Below are 20951 nucleotides of genomic sequence, written 5' to 3' on the forward strand. Positions count from 1 at the left end.
AGCTACCTTTATAACTACCCTGTTACGGCGTAGCGTTTGATAGCCCCTAAGTAGGTCGATCCACATCTACAATACATGCGACAATCTCAGGTCTAAGGACAAAGCGTATATGTTGTTTAAAGAGAGAACTACTTCTCGTGTTGGGTCAGTCCTAGCACATGTCTCCACATGTGTCCACATTATTAGTTCAACATCTCCATGTCCATGACTTGTGAAACATAGTCATCAACTAATACATGTGCTAGTCTAATATTCATGTGTGTCCTCACATGAACTCCGACTAGGGACAACTTTAGAATAACCATACAAGTAAAGAGTTTCACATACAATTCACATAATTGCAAATCAATTCAAGTAGCCTTCAATGGATATTCAATGAACATAATATACAAATCATGGATACAAATGGAATATCATCATCTCTATGATTGCCTCTAGGGCATACCTCCAACAGAAACATCAAAGAACGATCGTTCAACATAAGCGACATGGTCCTTCGCCGTATCCAGGACCCAAAGGGCTGCACAAACTCAACTCACCATGGGAGGGACATTTTATCATCTCCAAAGTCACTGGACCTTGATCACATCGATTACAACACCCCTCAGGTGAAGACGTCGACAACTCATGGAACATCGAGCAACTCTATCAATTTTATCCCTAATTTAGATTTGCATATTCATGTAAATCGACTATTGGCCCTAGCTATAGATTTACAATTCAATAAAGTAGTCATATTTTCATCGTAATTCAACTACGTGTTTCTGCCTAATCGCGACTTGTAATAACAAGTCTGCACAACTACAATGAGCTATTCGGCTCCCTGGGCAAAATCGCCCAAGTACGGCTTGTAATAGCAAGTCTGTAAAATTCTAATGAGTTATTCAACTCACTGAACAAAATCGTCCAATTGTAGCTTGCAAAGCAAGTTTGTAGTAAATTTCATGAGTTAGTTAACTCATCGGACAAATTTGTCCAGTCGCAGCTTGTAAAAACAAGTTTGCAAAATTTCAGGAATCTTCGAGCAAACGTCAAAGTGAGCCCATTGAGGACTTGGAGACAGGCTCTATACATAAGACCTTGAAGAGACCTCTATTGAAAGAAGTCTACAACCCAGGCAACTTGAGTACTCGTGCATCACAATAAAGGAACACATAACAAGAGTACTCACAACTAGTGCCTGCTGAGGCTCATCAAAGAAGCCTTGTGCGCAGACACTTACATCTACTGTACGAGTAAATATCAGGGAAGATTGCAAGTTGAAAACAGCAGAGATTGCAACAAGACATAGAAATATTTACATTACAATTCTATCATATCATATTTTTAATACAGAACTAAATGTTTGCTTCAATATAGAACTACTTAAGGACCAGATGACTGGCTAATTATTCTACAATGGAGTCCATCTCCTGCATGTACTACTTAAAGAGTTCATCACAGCAGTCCTCCATTATACCTTTCATATCAGGAGCCAGATCAGCTTCAGGATAGAAAGTCTTGACAAAGCTCAGCAGTTGCTTGGAGATAGATTTTGTCATCTTCTGAATGTAGCTGGTGAATTTTCCTAGCACGTCCTTGAGTACTTCAGATACGGACGGGGCTCTACACCTTCAACTGGAGGCTCCACCATGTCCGCTATTGGCTGGGTCACTTCAGATATCTCCTTCAGAGCGAATTTGGCAGCTTCCATCTTAGCTTCACGCTCTTGGATGGTCTTCATGGCATTGACTAGATCATCCTAACCATCCTCGCGCATCTGCGTCTCCTTCTCCAGATCATGCTCCAACTTTTCAACATGAAACACTAGCTTGTCATGTTGATCTGTCACCCGATAGAAGGCATTTTTTTCAATTGGTGATTGACACTTGAAGCTCTGGTTCCAACTTCTTATATACTGCACAACATCAGAATGGGATTAATAAGAATCGGCATATAATCAATAGCCGATGAACATCAAAGGAGAAGGGACTACCTTTAATTTTGGGATCGAGAGACTTATTGCGAGCAATAAGACGCTCGTCCTCATCCTCAAGATCTTGAACCCGGTTCTAGAAGGCCGCTATCAAGCCGTCGTGCTTCATCATCAAGCGGGAGATGTACAGTTTGTTGATGTTTTAGACCGGCAACCCGCCTAGGGGGTACCCTAGGTGGTCTTTTATGCGGTAAGGGTTGTCGAGAATCAAGGAGTCGATGGTGACACAAGGGATACGATTTAGATAGGTTCGGGCCGCTAGATCGCGTAATACCCTACGTCCTGTGTGTTGATTGTATTGATCTTAGATGAATTGGAGTTGTTGTTTTTGAGAGGGTCCCTGCCCGCCCTTATATACTCGGGAAGGCAGGGTTACAAGTTTGAATCCTAGTCGGGTACAGTTACAGAGTTCTACTCGGTGTAGACCGAGTAGTTTCCATAAGCAAACCTAACTAGTCCGAGTGGGATATGCCTCTTGCTGCGTAGCCCCTTGTCCTGATCATGTCCGAGTACGCCCCTTAGTGGGCCATCCAAGGTCTACTTGTTGGCCTGGGGTGCATGCCCGACAAGCCCCCAACTACTTTGTAGTCGTGCGTCACAGTTTTGAGTACTGAGGCCACCATCTGAGTAGTTTTTCGTAGCGGGTGTAGTGTCCAAAGTGCTCGAGTACTGTCCCGTGGCTGGAAGGTACTCTTCTTTTTCCTTCGAGTTGTTTCTGTCCCAAGAATTTCTATATGGTAGTGCGATGACAATCGCACTCCATATGGAGTAGCCCCCAAGCCTTAGTTTGAGTCGAAGAGTCAGGCTTAGGGTCAATTCTGCTTTTTGGCTGTTTCTCTCTGGTAATCTGAAAAAGAAAACTTTGTCCATCGGGTACGGTACCCCCAGCCCTCGAGCACTTTAGGCGATTTTTGTCGATGAAGTGGTCAAAAACCCGTTGATTTGAGTAGCCGTTGGGTGTTATGGCAATAAATCTATTTTATGCCTGACTGTTGTGTAATTGACGCTTGGAATCCGGAGGTGGAGGAGATATAACAGGAGGGCCCTCCTTTTGGTTAGGGTTACGTTTCATTGTAGCAGATCTGTTTTGCCCCATCTTCTCCTTTTTCCTGTTCTTCTTCACGCCGTCGCAAATTTCCAGTGTCGCCACCGCCATTGTTGTTGTTCTTTGAGAGAGATCAGAGGTTGACTCCTTTTTCCTTGTTGCGGCTGAGATCGTCTGATGCGCACCAAGAAAATGGGGAAGAAACCCGAGAAAACTCAGGGCCAAGCTCCGGCGGCGGGTAAGTTGAGATCCAAATCGAAGAAGGGAAAGGAGCTAGTGTTGCCAGCGTCGAAGGTTGGTCCGACGAACCAGACTGCGCCGCCACCGCCTGGAATCACGTGGCAGAATTCCGTGATGAAGGAGGCGGCCGTTCAGGCGCTTGTTGATGCCAAGCTACTCCAGGCAAAGGAGGTACTCGAGTGGAGGCCTGCCTTTGGTAACGCGTGGCAGTTCGAGGAGCATCCGAACGAGACTGTCATGCTCGCACACTTTGTGGAGAGAGGACTAGCAGTGCCTACATCCGACTTCTTCAGAGGTATCCTCGAGTACTATAAGCTTCAGCTGGTTCACTTGAACCCCAATGGTGTGCTTCATATGTCTATCTTTGTACACCTGTGTGAGGTATACCTGGGTGTTGCTCCTAGTCTTAAGCTTTTCAGAAAGTTGTTTCGTTGCAAGCCTCAGCCTAGTGTAATTAGGACAGAGGTTTTTGGAGGCGCCAGGTTTCAACTAAGGAACTCGGGCGCTTATCTTGATTATAACTTAGTGGGCCGTCCAATGTCTATTCCAGAGCTTCAGCACAGAGTATGTTATCATCATACCCCTCGAGCATCTCTAAGTTGCAACGGGAGCATTGATAAGGTTCTGGAACCCAAAAATTAGTACTTGTATTGTCACCCAGGTACAAGTTAGCACATATTTTGACTGCAGAGCAAGGCAATCTCAACTAACCTTTGCATAATTACCAAGATGATGATGCATCTCCATGATACTGGCTATCATATCCGGGTTAAGTAGCGGATCATCGATCAACTGGATGTCCTCCATTGTGATCCTGCTAGCTTTGCCAATATCAGCATCCGCGCTTGCATGAGAAACCATGGCAAGACCAGCAGACATCCCAGGTTCAGAAGATGAATTGACAGCCATGGTCCTGTGGGTTGTCGCCACCTCGACTTCTATCTTTAGCTCAGGGGCTACATCTGCAACCACGGTGCTAGAGGTAGTCATTATTTCACCCTCAATCGGCTGCGCAGAGGATGCAGAAGTAGCCACCATGTCCTTGGCAGCCACTGTCTCCTCGGGTACTTGTAGCTCGGGGGCTGGCACCATGACATCAGTCAAAGATGATATTACTTTCTGCATCAACGCTGCTACAAAATACACAACACCTGGACTACTTGTCATCGCGGATTGATTTTCTGGCTGTGGACTTGCTTGGGCCAGGGCAATGTCTTGAACTGAGAGGCTACCACCATCATTCATGGGCCTAAAGCCAGGTCCTCCAAGGTCGAGATGAGAGGATTTCCTGCACAAGACAAAACCTTAGCAACAAAAAGTTACAATAAGTACTCAAAAAGGATAGGAAAGATTACTTTGACGATCTGCTCAACTCCAGCGTGGGTTCACCAAACAAACATAGTGGCTTGACAGATGGAGACGGCGCTTTCAGCGGGGCCTGCACATCCACAAGAGGATCTTGGCCAGCCTTGAGCTTCGCCTCTGCTACTTGAGTTGTCTTTGCGACATTGAGGTTTATCACCTGTGGATCATCCTGAACTACATCTTGAGGCTCTGTTTCATCCTCAATCTCAATCAGCTCCTCGGTGATTGGCACCTTACTTTGAGCAACCATAGCAGCCTCCTTCTCCACTTCGGTCACCTCTTTGAGTACCTGCAAACCACCAGTGTCATCCTCAGTAGATACAGTGGTGATACTGGAAACACCTTTTGGGAGTACACGATACTTAGGATCTTGTCCCTCGTCATAAGTAATTACCGTGGGAGGCAAATCTTCCGTGGGTACAAACTTATTTATGACCCGTTTCGCAATAACGGATCGCTTCTTCTTAGATGATGGAGGAATCACAGCTTCAATCTCATCAGCAGTCGAACGTTTCCTTGCTCCGGACTGAACCTTGACTTCATCTACGGCGTCAGAACTAGTGCTGCTGGAGGACTCGACTACGTCCTCCTCCTAGTCATCACCTATCATGCCTTCCCGCGTAAACACACGAGGAGTAGCTTCACAGGATTCTTCGGATCCGGGAGGAGGAGGAGGAGCAGAGAAATACAAATCAACATCTTCTTGCAAAGAAAGATAAATTAGCAAACCCAACAACTTCAAAGAAGTACTTGGGAGATACGACCATGGGTACTTACAGGCTTTGGCGGGTTTGCGGCACTGAATTCCCACACAATAGTTGGGATCTCACCCACATTTTTGAACATCCGTTTGAGCTTTGCCATAACTTCATCAGTGGTAATCTCTTCCGGAGAGAATCTGGAGGGATCATCCAGGGCAGTGTATTGATAGCCATAGTGGCACCTCTGCTGCAGGGGCTGGATGCGTCGCTTCATAAAGCTGAAGGCCACTCCAATTTCAGTAAGGCCCTCTTATTTCAACTGCACTATTCTACTCATCAGCTTGGGTAGTTGGAGGCAATCTCCATGTTTTGGTTCATCAAGCCAGTGATTGTTCCATGAGGGGTGATGCCCTGTCAGTTTGGGTAGTTTCGGATCATGGTTGCTAATGTAGCACCACTTTTCCCTCCACTCGGCATTGGAATCTATCAACTCGTAATCCAGACACTGGCCGCTCGCTGTCTCTCACATCTGGATCCCAACGCCTCCAACCAAGAGAGTATGATCTTTTGAGGGTCGTGGCTTGACACGGAAAAACTTTCGAAATAATTGAAAGTGCGGCCTAATCCCCAGAAAGGCTTCGCAAAAATGAACCTAGATTGCAGTACGGAGGATCCCATTAGGGTTCAGATGCACCAACTCTAATTTATAATAATGCAGTAAACCCCGGAAGAAATCTGAAGAGGGCAATGCAAGACCTCGCTTGATGAAGTGGGCAAAAATTATCGTCTCATCGGGATAGGACTCCAAACGGCAGGCGTTGCCATATGCTGATTGCCAGTTGATGAAGTCCTGATCTTGGAGTAAATTAGCGGCTACGAGCACCTTGATATCCTCCTCCTTCAGAGCTGACCGCTTCCAGGCACAAACAAGATTTTGCGGCGCGGTCTGATCGATTTTCTCATACTTGGGCGCCAGCAACTGCGGCTTTTTCTTCTTGTCAGATGTTTTTTTCTTCTCACCTTCGCTTGATTTAGATGTAGCAGCTTTCCTACCCTTCCTTGATGTCACTAGCTTCTTCTGTCGCATACGCTCGGGGGCTGCTTGGTAGGGTGATGGCGGTGCTAGTGTTCGGAGATTGAACAGTGGCAGCGGCGCTAGGGCTAAAGTGTGGAAGTTGGAAAGGCAAATGGCAAGGATAAGATAGAAGGGATAACTTCCTCCATTATTTATCACAGCAGCACGGTAACAACGACGCAAATGAAGGGATTTCGATTTAAAGTATCCCTAGAATTTCGAACACCTGATTGGCAGTTACCTTTTTTCAGGAGGAGATAAAATCTCTTCTCAGAGATGGTCACATTGACCAAAGATTGACCCTTATACCCACCAAACTAGTCGACTAAATGTTCGGGGGCTGTGTGCCACGTGTCCATTGAAAAAAAGGCTTTTCTCCAGATTTTAAGGGGAAAGTGATGCGAATTACAGATTGACCCTCAGGCTGATTCTTCGATTCAACCTAAAGCTCGAGGACTACTCCATATAGAGTACGACTTTCGTCGCACTTCCATATAAAATTCAACATTGAAGGATATGAGACTAAATTAAATGAGGCTTGAGTACATTCTAGCTGCATGTCAATTTTTGGGTAACCAAAAATAGTCGGTGAAATCTGCAAAAGTACTCGGAACTGCTGCATTTGACTAAAAAGTGCTCGGAAGCTTGTCGTACGTACATCTATGTACCCACGAGAAGGTTTGGACAGCCCTAAATATAGGGCTGGACACCGAGACGCATCTGACATGGAAACCATGGCGCAAGACGACGTAGTCTATATGGAAAGTAGGAACTAGTCGAGGATTAGAAAAGTATTCATTGTAATAAGAGTAGAACTACTCTAGTCGTATCCGACTAGTATTCTTGTAACCAACCGACCTGTAACCCTGCCCCCGGTAATATAAGGCAAGGGATTCCCTCCAAAGCGATTCAATCCAACCAACACATAGGGCATAGGGTATTACGCAATCTAGCGGCCCGAACCTATCTAAATTATGTGTCTATGTTTACCTTCGAGTTCCTAATCTTGACGAGTCCCACTAACCAAAACACTACCTTGGGTACCCCCCTCAGTAGGTTGCCGGGTCTAAATACCGAGAGGTTATTTCTAGTGCAGACCATCATTTCAGCAATAGTCCAATCTGTAGTAGTCCATCCTGCATCAAACTTCCTTGTCTACTTTTGGTGGACTGACAGTCAGAGAAAGCAGACATGAAATGATTATTGGGCTCAAATAGACAGACCAGCCATGCGGAGATCCTTCAGGCAATAAGTTGATATCCATCGCGTACATGATGTATAGTCGCGGGTCTTCCCTGCCCAGCTGCAGCTCGAGTCCGACTGGTGTGGCAGCACCCTTATGTCAGGCTAATGTCCTGTTTGGATACGCTTCTTCTAGCTACGCTTGGATTATAATCTTAGTGTTTTTCGCTTTTTGTAGTTTAAATTTCTGAAGTGGTTTACCATGTAAGTGAGAATCGACGGAAATAAACAAAACGTTTGGCAAGATTCTTGTTATTTCCCCGGATAAACCGATTGTAAGAAGAAACAAACGGGTGGGGTACAAGTTATCCTGTGTAATGCTCGGGCCAGAGGCCATGTCAAGAACTGGGCTAAGCCCATTGGGCCACCACGCCGGCCTGTGGCGTGGATAAGAACCCAATCTCTGTAGTGAAGGGGCATGAATGAACAGAATACCGAATCCTAACCCTTCCTGCTCATCTTCTTCCCCAAGCCGCCGGCAGCGGCGATTCTCCGACCAAAGCTCGCTGGCGTGCCGCGCGTAGTCTAGGGTCGTCACACCTCCCTTCCCACGACTTCTCTGTTCTCCCTCTCGGCCTCGGTCTTCCTTTCCTAGCGGCGACGACAGGGCGAGTTGCGCTGCCCGTTGTTCGTCGAGCGACGGGCGCTTCGCCGGCGACGAACATCCGACCATGTCCTATACTGGGTCCGCCCCTGTGTCCGACGTCGAGTCCGCCCCTGGTGAGGGCGAGAAGGGCGAGAAGCCGCCTCCGCGATTCGAACTCGAGTTGGAGTTCGTGCAGTGCCTCGCCAACCCTACCTACATTCACTGTACTGTACTCTTCCCCATTCTCTCGTTTCATATCACCTGTCAGGGTTAGCTACTTAGATGCTGCGCGCTTCTGTGGAGCCAATATTAGATTCGCATCTGTAGCTGCGTTGGTTCGCGATGACCAATTTGGAGATGGGTTGTGCTACAAGTAATTAGCAATTCATAACAAATGCAGAGAAAAACGCAATTCTAGTATGTGCTCGTCAGCAAATTTCTGTTTGGAAAGCGAGGGATGATGCTCTAGGAATTTTTGGCATTAGCTTAGAACTCATTTCCTGATATTCAAACTGGTCCCAAATGTGATGGCCTCGTGAGCGGATCTCCACCAAGAAGCACGACTGCTATGTTAATTGTTAAGGCTGTGGTATTTTTAGTGGTATTGCTTGAATCTAATCATTTTGTGTGCTTCACGTTTCATTGTTGTTCCTTTTTCACTTGAATTTACTTGTTCCATGAGTATTGTGCTTTGTACCACATAAAGATTTGTAACCCCTTTCTTTTTTTCTCGAGCAGATCTAGCACAGAATAGATATTTTGAGGATGAGGCATTTATCGGATACCTCAAGTACCTAAAATATTGGCAGCGTCCGGAGTATATCAAATACATAATGTGTGTGACATCATATCATTTAGATTTGTATTCAACTTAGAAAATAGCTTGCTCATGCTTGTTGCTGATGATGCAGGTATCCACACTGCCTTTTCTTTCTTGAGCTCCTCCAAAATGCCAATTTCCGCAATGCAATGGCACATCCAGCAAGCAAGGTGATCTTTTGACCTTATGTGCCTAGAATCACACTCAATTACAAGTTTTTAGCGTTTGTTTATACTGCTTTGCAGCATCATTACTCCTTTAAAAACCCAGCTGGAATTGCCCCGTCGGACTATATTATTTTGATTGTAGCTTGTTAGAACCTATCAAGAAACAGAAAAGTGGCTAAAACTTTATGTAAATGATCATATAGATATGTTGTTGATAAATTTATTTGTGAAGGAACTGGTTAAGGAAAGAGCTTCAGGATGCTTTATAAATTTTCATAATTTTACTTGGCACTGTATTTTTTTTGGTCTGTTAAGACCACTTGTATGAAACTAACACTTACCACTCAATGTTTGACAGGAGCTTGCTCACAGGCAGCAATATTTCTTCTGGAAAAACTACAGGAATAATAGAATGAAGCACATCTTACCACGCCCTCCTCCTGAACCAGCTCCTGCGGCACCTTCACAAGGACCTGCAGTGATGCCCCTACCACCATCAGTACCGACACCTGTGGCCCCACCTGTTCCCGCGCCGGCATCATCTATGCCAGCCGTGGCAACAGGTGGTGCATCTGCAATGTCTCCTATGCAGTTTGTAGGAACTCCCGGCACCAATATGCCGAAGACCGACATGAGAAATGCTATGGGCAACAGAAAGAGGAAGTATGCACCTCTGTTTTGCAATCATTCAACAATTTGTTTCATGAAGTTGTTATTGTCCATTCATGTTTTTTCTTTTCCGCTTTGTCTGTGCTATAGAATCAGTACTGAACCGTTATTTTGTTAGAATACGATCCAATTCCGGTAGATTTATGGTTACACTTTCGGTCTAGATTATTGATATTCTTTTTATGCTACATAAAAATGGTAAGAGGCTCTCAACATGCTTTGCAGGAGAGATGATTCCTCTTTACCGTAGGAGTTGTCAATTTAAGATTGAGTGGAGCAACCTTTTTATTATTTCCCATTCTTTGATCTGTCACCTATTGTGCATGTATTTATCTGAAATTTTGTCAATAGCACATACAATGTCTACAGTATAATTGTTACAGTCGATTGTTCGGTAATCAATTGAAATGTCTAAATTGGAAAGGTGGCATGCTCAACCTTGTTGATCTGCTAATCTGAGATTGCACATTTTCTTTACTATAGTTTGAGCTCAAGAGTGTGGTGCCGATGTTAAACAAAAACTACCATATGATGACTGATATGCGTTCACGTCTTCACTGCAGGATGGGCTAGCTGAACATGCTGGGCAGCTCAACAGCGGACAACATGGGATCCAAGCCAGAAGTCGATGCCTATGGAGCCTTGCCATTTTTTAAATGTTCTTAGGCCTTGTAGTTGAAAACTCATGTTATATCAAATACTGATCTTAGGAGCTGCAGATGTAACTTTAGTGTTGTGTTGGTAATGTTTTAGTCGAACTTTTATTATGGTGTATAAACGCCGGCAGCTGGAAAATGCACGTTCAGCGCCCTATTCATGAACCATAACATATGCTGCCACTGGTCCATCCGTCCATGATCGCTTGCCAATATTTCAGTCGTGCAAAAATTAAGTGTTTGGTAGCAAGAAATATAGCAGGCACAGATGGACACGTTAAATTTGATGATCTGTTGCATAAAAGGTGGTCATCGAATTGCATTAATCACAAAAAAAAACAGGCACCGTTAAACCACGGAAAGCCAGTACAGATTTCAATTCCATAAAAGAGAAGACCTATAAACTGTCTGTTTGTCACTCTAACATAGTACAGCATACCCTGAATGCAGAAAGAGATACAATACGATCCACCAGATTCCCACCTGGAAGCACACGAAGTCAGCAGGAAACTTGCCGACCTGTACTGATCATTCAGGAACAGATACACGGTGCACCAAACATTCCTAGCGATGAACTGTTACTAGTACCGGTAGCTTGACCCATACCCGCCCAGGCCTGAAGACGGGTACCTACCGTCATCGATGCTAGAATAAGATGGGAGCGATGATGACGAATAGGTGGAGCTGCCATATTGTGAGTAGCTGGACCTGTACACCGGATCTAATCCTGCTCCCACATAGCTGCTTCTGACAGGTTCTCGGTGTGCAGCCAAGGAGTCCTAACGGAAATGATGGTGTCAAAATATATACACTCGAGAAAATCTGAATTTCAAAGGAACAGAAGACATGCTATTACCTGGATGAGCTGTTGGGCGGCTTGTACTTGCGAAGATGTCCCCTTTATTTCAACGGTAATATCATCAGGGCTGCCCAAACTCTCCTGAATTGTAACAACGGCCCCACTATTAGCTCGAATGTACGCGATATTTGCTCCTTTTACTCCTATAATGTCCTCTGCGTAGGTAAGTGGGATTTGCATGGTTTGAGTTATCTGCAAAAGATTTCTTGTAAGCAGTAGTTCAAGGGCCAAAATGAAAAGCTCTGCTTCCTAGGAAGAATTGTTGGTAACTGGTAAAAGGATCAATGAATGGACAGCATAATAAATAGGCCAGAAAGAGACCCATACTCTAATAGAAAACAAACCCACAGATTGTACTCAATCCACCAAACATCTTATGGAAAGAAATGAAGATGGAAAAACAATCCTGACCTGTGTAAGTAGAGGTCCAGCACCATGCATCCCAGAGGGTCGTAATGTTGACAAGGCAGGATCACGCCCATAAAGTGACACGCCTGAGCGATGAATGTTATGATCTACTAGAGGTTCTCGTTCAAGATACAAAGAATCCCTCTTCACCGGAAGAATATACTCATCAACTACTGGAGGTGGTTGATTTACTTGTGCAGAACCTATTGAAGGATGTGACATATCGCTCCAACCATCACCACTGCGATCTTGGCTCACTGTAGTATTCTGAAAGGAAGAAAAAGGGAAAAGGTGAACTAAAAATGATATGAATGGTGACTAGTGAAGTTTAGCATGAGTTAAAATTTGTGCTTACAGTCTTTTCAAATAATGGAAGTACACTATGGTCAACCAAAAACTTCCGAAGATGGTTAGAAACTGCTTGAAGTGCTTTTACAACTTTCTCTGTTTCACCTTGTATCTCAACTATCCTTTCATCGTCAGTTACATAGAATGGTCGCTCTCGTTCATCTACAAATATTTATAAGCCAAGAATAATCATCATTCATTTTTAAGAACGTTTAATTGATATCGTCCTCAATCCTTGAATTTTATCATCTATGCACACTATAAAAGGTTAGCCTTAAATTTTACTATGCCATAATGTTCTGAGCTAGTGCTAATTTTAAATTATCAAATCTACTAAGCTTCTGTGACTAGGAGTGCAAAATAGTTCATCGAATCAAAGCAAAGCTCCTAGCATTTTGGAAAAGGGAATGGACAGCCAAAATGTGCGCTGCTGCACAACAATAATGATTCTGTTTCTTTAAGGCCAGCCAAAATTTCAAAAACTCTAAAAGGGTGAGTGGGTGACACACTTTTGTGCCAAGAATGTGCAGCTTGGAATTATAAAAGTTAAAGCTTGCAGGAAATCAGCCATTAAATTTGTAGGATATGAAGATAATATACTACAATCTAACAGCAAGAGAATCAACTACTGCACCAGAGCAATGGTGTATTAACACACTATACATCAGCCAAGAATACTTTACCTACTGATATAACACGAATTGTAGCACCAGTGCTCTCCTGGATTGACTTGATTGTGGCACCTTGCTTCCCAATTAGGTTAATAGCTTGAGCTCCAGGAACCAACAATCGAGCAGCACATACACCAGGTGCAGCAGATGCCTGAGTGCCCTCAGCAGCTCCATCTGCTATTCCAATGACACGTTTGAAAACTCTTATTAGAGCATCCATAGCAGGAGGCAGCTCTAAGCCTGGATCTTCTTTCCCAGAAACCAAAACCTGGAACATTCCGAGATTCGTGATTCAGTCAAGACTCAAGAGAGCATGTACGATTACTTTGGCAACATAACTAAACAACATCAATCAAAAGAGCTATCCAATATATAAGTTGAATTCATTCCGGGCACCAAACATCATACAGAGATAGTGAGCTTGCCTAACTATATACCAAACAAAATAGACAACTACCATCCATATCCCCTATACATAATCATGCCCTCATCTCTTCACATATATCTCATATAATCAAAACAATTTGGCATCTGAAGACATACACCTCCCTGGTATTAACAGTTGTCACAACAAACATACACACACCAAATATAACACGAGAACAAATTGTAAAATGACTTGAACTTCCAAGCACATTAATAAGTTTGTTACTTTCACATCCACCTATGTCGAATTAGGATAACAAACACCCAACTTTATGCCACTAGCATAAACCTGAATCAAGTAAGAGTAGCAGTTGGAGAGATCATCCTGCAGTGAACTCATGTCACAGCATACATAGGTCACAGCCCAATGAAACCCCAATCTTTCTTTTTCATCACAAGCCGTGCAATCTTATCTCATACTAACCGCCACCCCAACAGGAAAAACCGTTAACAAAAATTCTTAGCCGTACTACAGCTGAACCTAATTATTCTACCAGGAATTCCAATATCTAATAAATCAATTCGACGTCCGCTAACTAGTGGTGTACTCACAATGCGCTCGGTGGCGCCGACGGGGCCCTCCAGGATGCGGACCCTGGCCTTAGTCTCCTCGACGAGGCGCTTGATGAGCTCGCCCTTACGCCCGATGATGCTCCCGACCTTGAGCACCGGAACCACCAGCCGGAACACGCTGTCCCCGGGCCACCCGGGCCACCTCTTCGCGGCCGCCGCGGCCTCCTCCGCCGCCGCCGCAGCATCGGTCTCCTCTGCGGCCGGCGGGGGCAGCGAATCGGGCGCCCCGACCTCCACGGCGGCGACGGCGGCAGTCGATAGGTCGGCCATGGTGGTGGAGGTGGAGGTGGCGGTGGCGGTGGAGCGGGCTAGGGTTTGGGCCTTTGGGGCGTGGTGCTGCGGGAGCAGTTGCAGAGGCGTTGCGAGCCTCGGCAAGTGGAGGAGGAGGAGGAGGAGGAGCACGAGATCTGTCTGGCTGGTTGGATACTTTTGGATATTGGGTTCGCGATTTGATTTCTCACGGGCTTACTTGTGCCGGCCGGTTCAATGGGCCGAAAGATTAGTTACACGGGCTGGATGAAGTTTAATTTCTTTGAAGGCTGAATGCTATAGATTAGGCCCATGTTTGTACTTTTCATCCTTCTGCTCAAATAAAGAATCAAACATTTCAAAAACTGCAGCTCTTTTCATCAGTATTAAAAAAACATATTTAGATTTTTTTTCAGTATAGAAAACGGACTTGCATGGTAGCCCGACTTTAAAACATACGTTTTTGTCCTCTTTTTTTTTCACTTTACATCATTGACCCTATGCTCGTCTACTCCTAAATGTTGACAAATTAGGCGCGATTGTGCAATCACCAGGGGTAATGGCGCAAATATTTAGAAGAAAGTAGTGCAATAATGCAAAGTGAAATAAAGGGCAAACTAATACTTTTTTTCTTCGAACTTTGACCAATTATATTTATTTAATTAACTTATTAACTAAAGTAAAATAATCACTACTAGATCTATAATAAAAAATACTTTAGTGTTAACTTTTATGTATTTGCATAATTATTTGGAGAAAAGACGAATAGTAGAGAAAATCACTTGTGTCATGTATTTAAGGAGGATGTAGCATGTAGTTACTTGGATACGGTCAAAGTATGGACAGCTCCCTGCGGAAAACTAGATCGATGTATGCAAGCTAAGGATCGATTTGCATACCGCCCCCTAAACTTTAGCACCTATTACATCGGATGTTTGGATACTAATTAGGAGTATTAAACATAGTCTAATTACAAAATTAATTGGACAGATGGAGTCTAATTCACGAGATGAATCTATTAAGGCTAATTAATCCATCATTAGCAAATAGTTAATTGCACAGATGGAGTCTAATTCACGAGACGAATCTATTAAGGCTAATTAATCCATTATTAGTATAATTAGCTCATGTTTAGTCCTTCTAATTAGTATCCGATGTAACCTGAAAAGAAGCCTTGCTTCAGCCATGAATTAGAGTTAGGTTAGCTGTCAGTCACACCATCATTCAGGCCACGATTACTACTGTTACCACACGCCTATTTGTTGATACTTGAGAGGCTAACACAATGCGAGCCATAAATAGTGACGCCACTGAAGTGCTATCCCCACTCGTACCTTCAGCTGGGGTGTGTGTGTACGCTCACATGCCAGTGTTTCCCTCCATGTTACGTGATGGTGCCCCCTCCCTATTCCATCTCCAGCTAGTAAAATATCGCCCTGGATTCCTCATACAATAATGATCACTGTTTCTAGACACCCCAATAAATAAATTACGTTGCTGCTTGATAGTCAACTCCTCTTGCGAGGAAACAGTAACGAAGCGAAATTATGGCCCTTCACCTTTTGGGCACGCATGTGGCCTACTATACCTACCTTAAATCGCAACAAAATTTTCGAATGATTTGTCTTTCTAAATATGAAACCATTTCAGGTTCGCGCGATTCAACGTGTGGGGGAATAAAACTGAGGTTTGTCCGAGTTACTTGCACCGGTCTTCGCTACAGTGATTTTAAAGAGTGATGTCAGCATACATGCAGTCATCAGTCATATGTTGTTGCTCATCTTTCCGCTTTAATTTTCTTGCGCCTCAGGGCACTTGGTTTATCGATTGCAACTGGTCACTGTTTTCCTTTTGAGAAAATCTTAGCCACTATTCTAGATATGTGATAAGAATAAAAGCCAGTAGTGAATGGCGAAACATGTACCAGCGACTCAACAAGAATGATTAAAGGCACACACATGGATGGGTACCAAAGTACATGTGAAAAAGGTGCCTCCCAACCAAAATCCATCTCCGTTTCACAAGGAGAACGCCGCCAGAGCGATTGATCGAAAACCTTTTCCGAAAAAAGAAAGAAAGAAAGAAAGCAGCACCCAGAGAATCATCAGTGTCCCCAACTGGTTTACTTCCTGTGATTCCCTCTTGGGCTATAGATTCCCCCGCATGGGGTAGGAATCACAAGGTTCACATATATGCCACTGGCTTTACTTTGGCTCCACTTGATTGAGTGCCCACATGCCAGTTCCCAACCCGTCTGGAAATACAGCTACCTTGAGGGTGTTTGGATATGAGGGGCTAAACTTTAGAAGTGTCACATCGGATGTTCGAATGCTAATTAGAAGGACTAAACATGAGCTAATTATAAAACTAATTGTAGAACCCCTATACTAATTCGCGAGACGAATCTATTGAGCCTAATTAATCCATGATTAGCACATGTTTAATGTAGCAGCATATTGTCAAATCATGGATTAATTAGGCTTAATAGATTCGTCTCGCGAATTAGACTCCATCTATGCAATGGGTTTTATAAATAATCTATGTTTAATACTCCTAATTAGTATCAAACATCCGATGTGATGGGTATTGAACTTTAGGGGGTGTATCCAAACACCCCCTGAGACCTGATCCAAGTGTATGCAGGGTATGGTATCCCGTAGACATAGAGGTAGACTAAAGCTACCAAGTAGTACCCCAAAATTGTCATGACCTCCAATCCAACTCCTTCAAATTCATATATAGAATATCTGCTAGTTAATTTCTGCCAACAACTGGCTTAATGCACATAATTTTCCATCTTGAAATTTTCAAATGTGTGGAGAGGGGCTCATTTGCCGGTTCTCATCTGACTTCTGCAAGTCCACTCCCTCTCCCTCGTGCTCGCTTATCCTGCTTCACAGGTCACTCGCCATTGGCAGAGCAGCTGCGTGCCGAATTTCCCGTGGCCATCCATCCATGGCTCCATGTTCGTGTCCAGCTCACCGCATTAGTGCCCGGGGCGTTGTATATTGCGACGCTACAGCGCAAAAGGGGGGCAAGGTGCTTGCCCTCCGCAACCGCAACCCAGCCGGCCAGCCCTACATCTACATGCACACCACGTTCTCATCCTTGTTCTTTACTGGCATCCCTCCGCATCCGCATCTACTGTTCAGGATCACGTCCCGGCAACTGTTTACAGCACCCAGCCTGCGACGACTCATGTTGCTCGCCACCGCTTGCTCTGAAAGATCTCAAGCGTGGATTGCCAGTCAGATTTTACTTTTACCCTCTTTAATTTTGACAGGCATCAGAGAAAAGATTATTGGCATTCCAGATACTTCTGCTCCTGCAAATACCAGAGACAAAAACTGTCATCATTTACTGAGCAAATCCAGTAACTTGATGCTGATGTCTTGCGGGCACTTTACTGCGAGCAAATCCTGGAAGAAAAGGAGAACAAAAGGCCAAAACTGTGATGCTTTCCTTTCTGGTGATGCACCAAACCAAACCATGATACTGCTTGCTTGTTCTAGTAAATCTTTCCACAATGGTCTGCCATTACCAGTAGCTCGATCCACTGACATTTCTGACTGAAACTTTCACTGACATCCTGCAGTTTCAACTTTCAAAGCCTGCTCTGTGCATTCAGAGCTTCCAGTCACCTGGACAACACATTTCTGTTCCAGCGACGCACATACAGTTTGGGATCGACAGCGCGGGAACACGCCATGTTCTGACCAATAATCACCCGGTTGCCTAGTCCTTCCTCCACCATCCCACGACGCCCAGCCCCGAATTTACGTCGTGCGGTGCTCTCCGGAAAGGGGGGAAAATAAGAGGAGACGACAGGAGACAAGCAGTGTGCTGTGACTCACATGCGCACGCACAGGCGTACGGCGAGTGAGAGCATCCACCGAAATAACAATGGCCAAATCGAATCGGATCCCAGGCCGATCCATCCATTTCAATCCACGATCCGTCGAACAATGGCAAAAATCCCGAGCCGAGACCCCATCCATGATCCAATCCACCTAAACGAGACTACGTACCCCGGAGGTCACTAGGAACGAGAACGACCAACACCTATGTACCAAGAAGAAGAACAGCGGGGCGGAGAGGGGAGGAAGGAGACGAAGAGCAGGAAGCCGAGCTGACACCACCAGGACAAAAAAGGGAAACGGCTCCGTCGAGCGACCGGTCTCATCGGGCGATCATACGGTGAGCTGCGGCTGCTGCTGACTGTGACGGTGGCAGCCGGCGGCCGTGGCGGCGGTGGCGGGATCGTCGTGGTGGTGATCGGATGTGCCGGCGGAGGAGTAGCAGTGCAGCCGCGGAGCGTCGACGGGCGACGGCGGGTCGAGGTAGGCCATCTCGCTCTGGAGCACGGAGCAGTAGGAGGCGAAGGCGGCGGGCGTGACGTTGAGGTCGAAGGCGATGCCGAAGAGGAAGTCAACCTCCAAGTAGTTCATCTCCACCAGGCTGATGCCACCCACCCGCGCGAAGTAGGCGTTGTTGTAGCATCTGCACCAACAGCAGCAAGATTCAGACGACTGACGAAATTCGTGGCGCATTTATCACATTACTATCACAGAGCACAAAAATATTTGAATGAAGCTTAAACTATGATGACATTTTGGAAAGCAAGAATTTCGCAAAAGAACCTGGAAAATTCATGTATTTTAGCGAGCTGTAGAATTTGTAGCTTGTTTAGTTGTTTTTGAAGGCGATGCAAGAGAGGTGGGTAGAGGACAAGGCGATGCGCTTTGGTAAGAATGGTGAATCGGCGGCAGGCACTGCAGCGCTGTGCTGTGGCTGTGGGCGCATCAACCTCGGGTTCGACAACTGTCCTTGTGACCAACCCAGTGGCTTGTCTTCGATGCAATGCCAGTTGGAAATAATGACAGGAAAAAGGTTACCCAGATCGATCTGGGGCCCATGTGCATTCCTGCGCTGCGCTGCACACAGTCATACGAGTGTGCCAATCACGCCAACGCCAGGGTGGGATCAAGAAGTCGGATCAGAGGCCAAACGCAAGCACCAAGCAACAAAACTCTGAATCGCCTTTCTTAGTTTTTGAAAGTTCAGCTATACCTCTGAACTAAAAAGGACAGTTTTTTTTTTGAATGAATTCAAGAAATCAGCAGAATTCAACTTGATCAACTGTTTTCCCGCACCTTTACTAGAGTCATAATATTGAATTATGGACTGTGAATTTCGGTGGTTCCTGAGGACGATCGTTAGCACTTGAGCACCAAATTAAGTGTGGCAAGTAACGGAGGGTAGCACGTACATGTCGTCGACGAACTTGACGGCGGTGAGGACGGAGGTGATGAGGAGTCGGTGGACGTTGAAGGAGTCGACGGCGAGCGCGGGGCGGCGCCGCAGGAACCGGTCGAGGTAGATGTAGGCGACGACGTAGCAGGACGGGCTGCAGCTGGCGAAGCGGAAGATGCGCTCCAGGTACCCGCCGATGGAGATGGCCGGCTTCGTGAGCCCCTGGAACGCCGAGACCGGCCGCCGCCGCCCCTCCGCCGTCGCCAACGCCCCGGCCTCCTCCACCGCCGCGGCGGCGTCGTTGCGCTCCGCCACCCGCTGCAGCAGCGCCGACAGGATCGAGACCACCCGCGGCACCGCCGCCGCCTCCACCATCTCCCCCGTCGTCATCGGCCGATCTCGATCAGGTCCGGAGGATTCTTCTTGGTCTGTTCTTGGCTAGTGGTTGCGTGCTGCCGTGGTAGGAGGAAGGAAGGCTCGGCTCAGAAGCGGGAGGGAGGCGAGGTGGTGGTGGTGGTGGTTATAAAGGGAGGGAAAACGCAAGAAAAGGGCGTCGTAAAAGAAGAAGCAAAGATTTGAGCTCTGCAAGTTGGCATGATTAGCTAGCCAGCCAGCCAGCCGGTGTCCCTCTCCATCTTGGATGGAAATGGAAGGTCACTTTGTTTTTCACCTCTGCAGATCAGATGGAGGATTTGTCGGCTGCCAGACGAGCCTGCCGGCACCCGGCACCAAGCCACCAACAACTAATAGCGTTCTAGGCTTAGTGCTGCAGCCAGTAAGTAATAGCCTGGCAGCAGCAGCCAGTTTCTGGCGATGGCTGGAGCGAGTCAGGTTGACGGAAAAGGCCAGGTCCGTCTCGTGGCCTCCACGAACCCGCCGCCCGGCCGGGTGCTCTTGATCGATCGATGACGCGACGCCTGCTGCTGCTGCGCGGTACGTGCGGGCGACGGGGTTTGCAGCAGCGGCGGTCAGCGCCTCAGCGGACGCGTGTCGTTTTAATTAGAGTTGAGAAGGGAGAACAGCAGGGCACAAGTCGGCTAGCCCGACGATGTCCAGGTCCTTTTCGGCGCTGTTAGGCAGTGATCTCGATGCGCTCTCCGAGTCTCCGGTTCACCGAGAATTAGGTGGTTTGCAGCCTCGGGCTTCAGCCAGGTGCGGTGCTTGTGCATTTCACACGCCCATCTCATGCGCGTGGTGGGGTTCGCACAGCTGCCAAACATCACTATCCTCTCCGTGCGCAGCCCACAGCGTCGGGGTGAAGTACCGTTCAAACCATGGTCGACTGCGAGTAACGAATAGTCAGGCAGTCAATTCTCAGTCTGTTACTGTCGGCTCCAGCGTACAGTAAAATCAGAGAAGGATCGCCTCTCTGCAGCAGAGGAAAGTCCAGAACCAAAAAGTTGTTGGTAGTCGAGCTGGATTAGCAGTAGATTATAATATTGATATAATAATGTTGCATCAGCGAGGAAAAGGGAAGCATGAGAATATGACATGCCTGTGTGGAGCAGACATCTGATTCGGTCAGTCACGCCGCGACGAGACGACACACACAGGCAGGCCGAGCCACCACTCCAGTACACCTTCACACCCCGCTTGGCCTGGCGGCCACGCCATGCCGCGCAA

The 20951-nt window shown here is 46.2% G+C and overlaps 3 protein-coding genes across 3 annotated transcripts; 1 reads left to right on the top strand and 2 right to left on the bottom strand.

The window, feature by feature from the left end:
• The first annotated feature begins 8045 nt into the window (after positions 1–8045).
• LOC117838586 (uncharacterized) lies at positions 8046–10740 on the top strand. Its single transcript, XM_034718669.2, has 5 exons — positions 8046–8453; positions 8968–9064; positions 9141–9219; positions 9575–9879; positions 10449–10740. The coding sequence occupies exons 1-5, from the start codon at positions 8315–8317 to the stop codon at positions 10456–10458; spliced, it is 630 nt and encodes a 209-aa protein (XP_034574560.1). The 5' UTR covers positions 8046–8314; the 3' UTR covers positions 10459–10740.
• A 149-nt stretch (positions 10741–10889) lies between these two features.
• Positions 10890–14217, bottom strand: LOC117838585 (RNA-binding KH domain-containing protein PEPPER). The gene is made up of 6 exons (XM_034718667.2): positions 13806–14217; positions 12840–13095; positions 12164–12318; positions 11812–12075; positions 11398–11592; positions 10890–11320 (listed from the first exon to the last, which is right to left on the bottom strand). Exons 1-6 carry the CDS (start codon positions 14094–14096, stop codon positions 11123–11125), a joined length of 1359 nt encoding a protein of 452 aa, XP_034574558.1. The 5' UTR covers positions 14097–14217; the 3' UTR covers positions 10890–11122.
• A 3762-nt stretch (positions 14218–17979) lies between these two features.
• Positions 17980–20043, bottom strand: LOC117836380 (cyclin-P4-1). Its single transcript, XM_034715788.2, has 2 exons — positions 19345–20043; positions 17980–18575 (listed from the first exon to the last, which is right to left on the bottom strand). The coding sequence occupies exons 1-2, from the start codon at positions 19716–19718 to the stop codon at positions 18266–18268; spliced, it is 684 nt and encodes a 227-aa protein (XP_034571679.1). The 5' UTR covers positions 19719–20043; the 3' UTR covers positions 17980–18265.
• Between the last annotated feature and the right edge of the window lie 908 nt (positions 20044–20951).

The sequence above is a fragment of the Setaria viridis genome, chromosome 9 (assembly GCF_005286985.2).
Source record: "Setaria viridis chromosome 9, Setaria_viridis_v4.0, whole genome shotgun sequence".
NCBI lineage: Eukaryota > Viridiplantae > Streptophyta > Magnoliopsida > Poales > Poaceae > Setaria > Setaria viridis.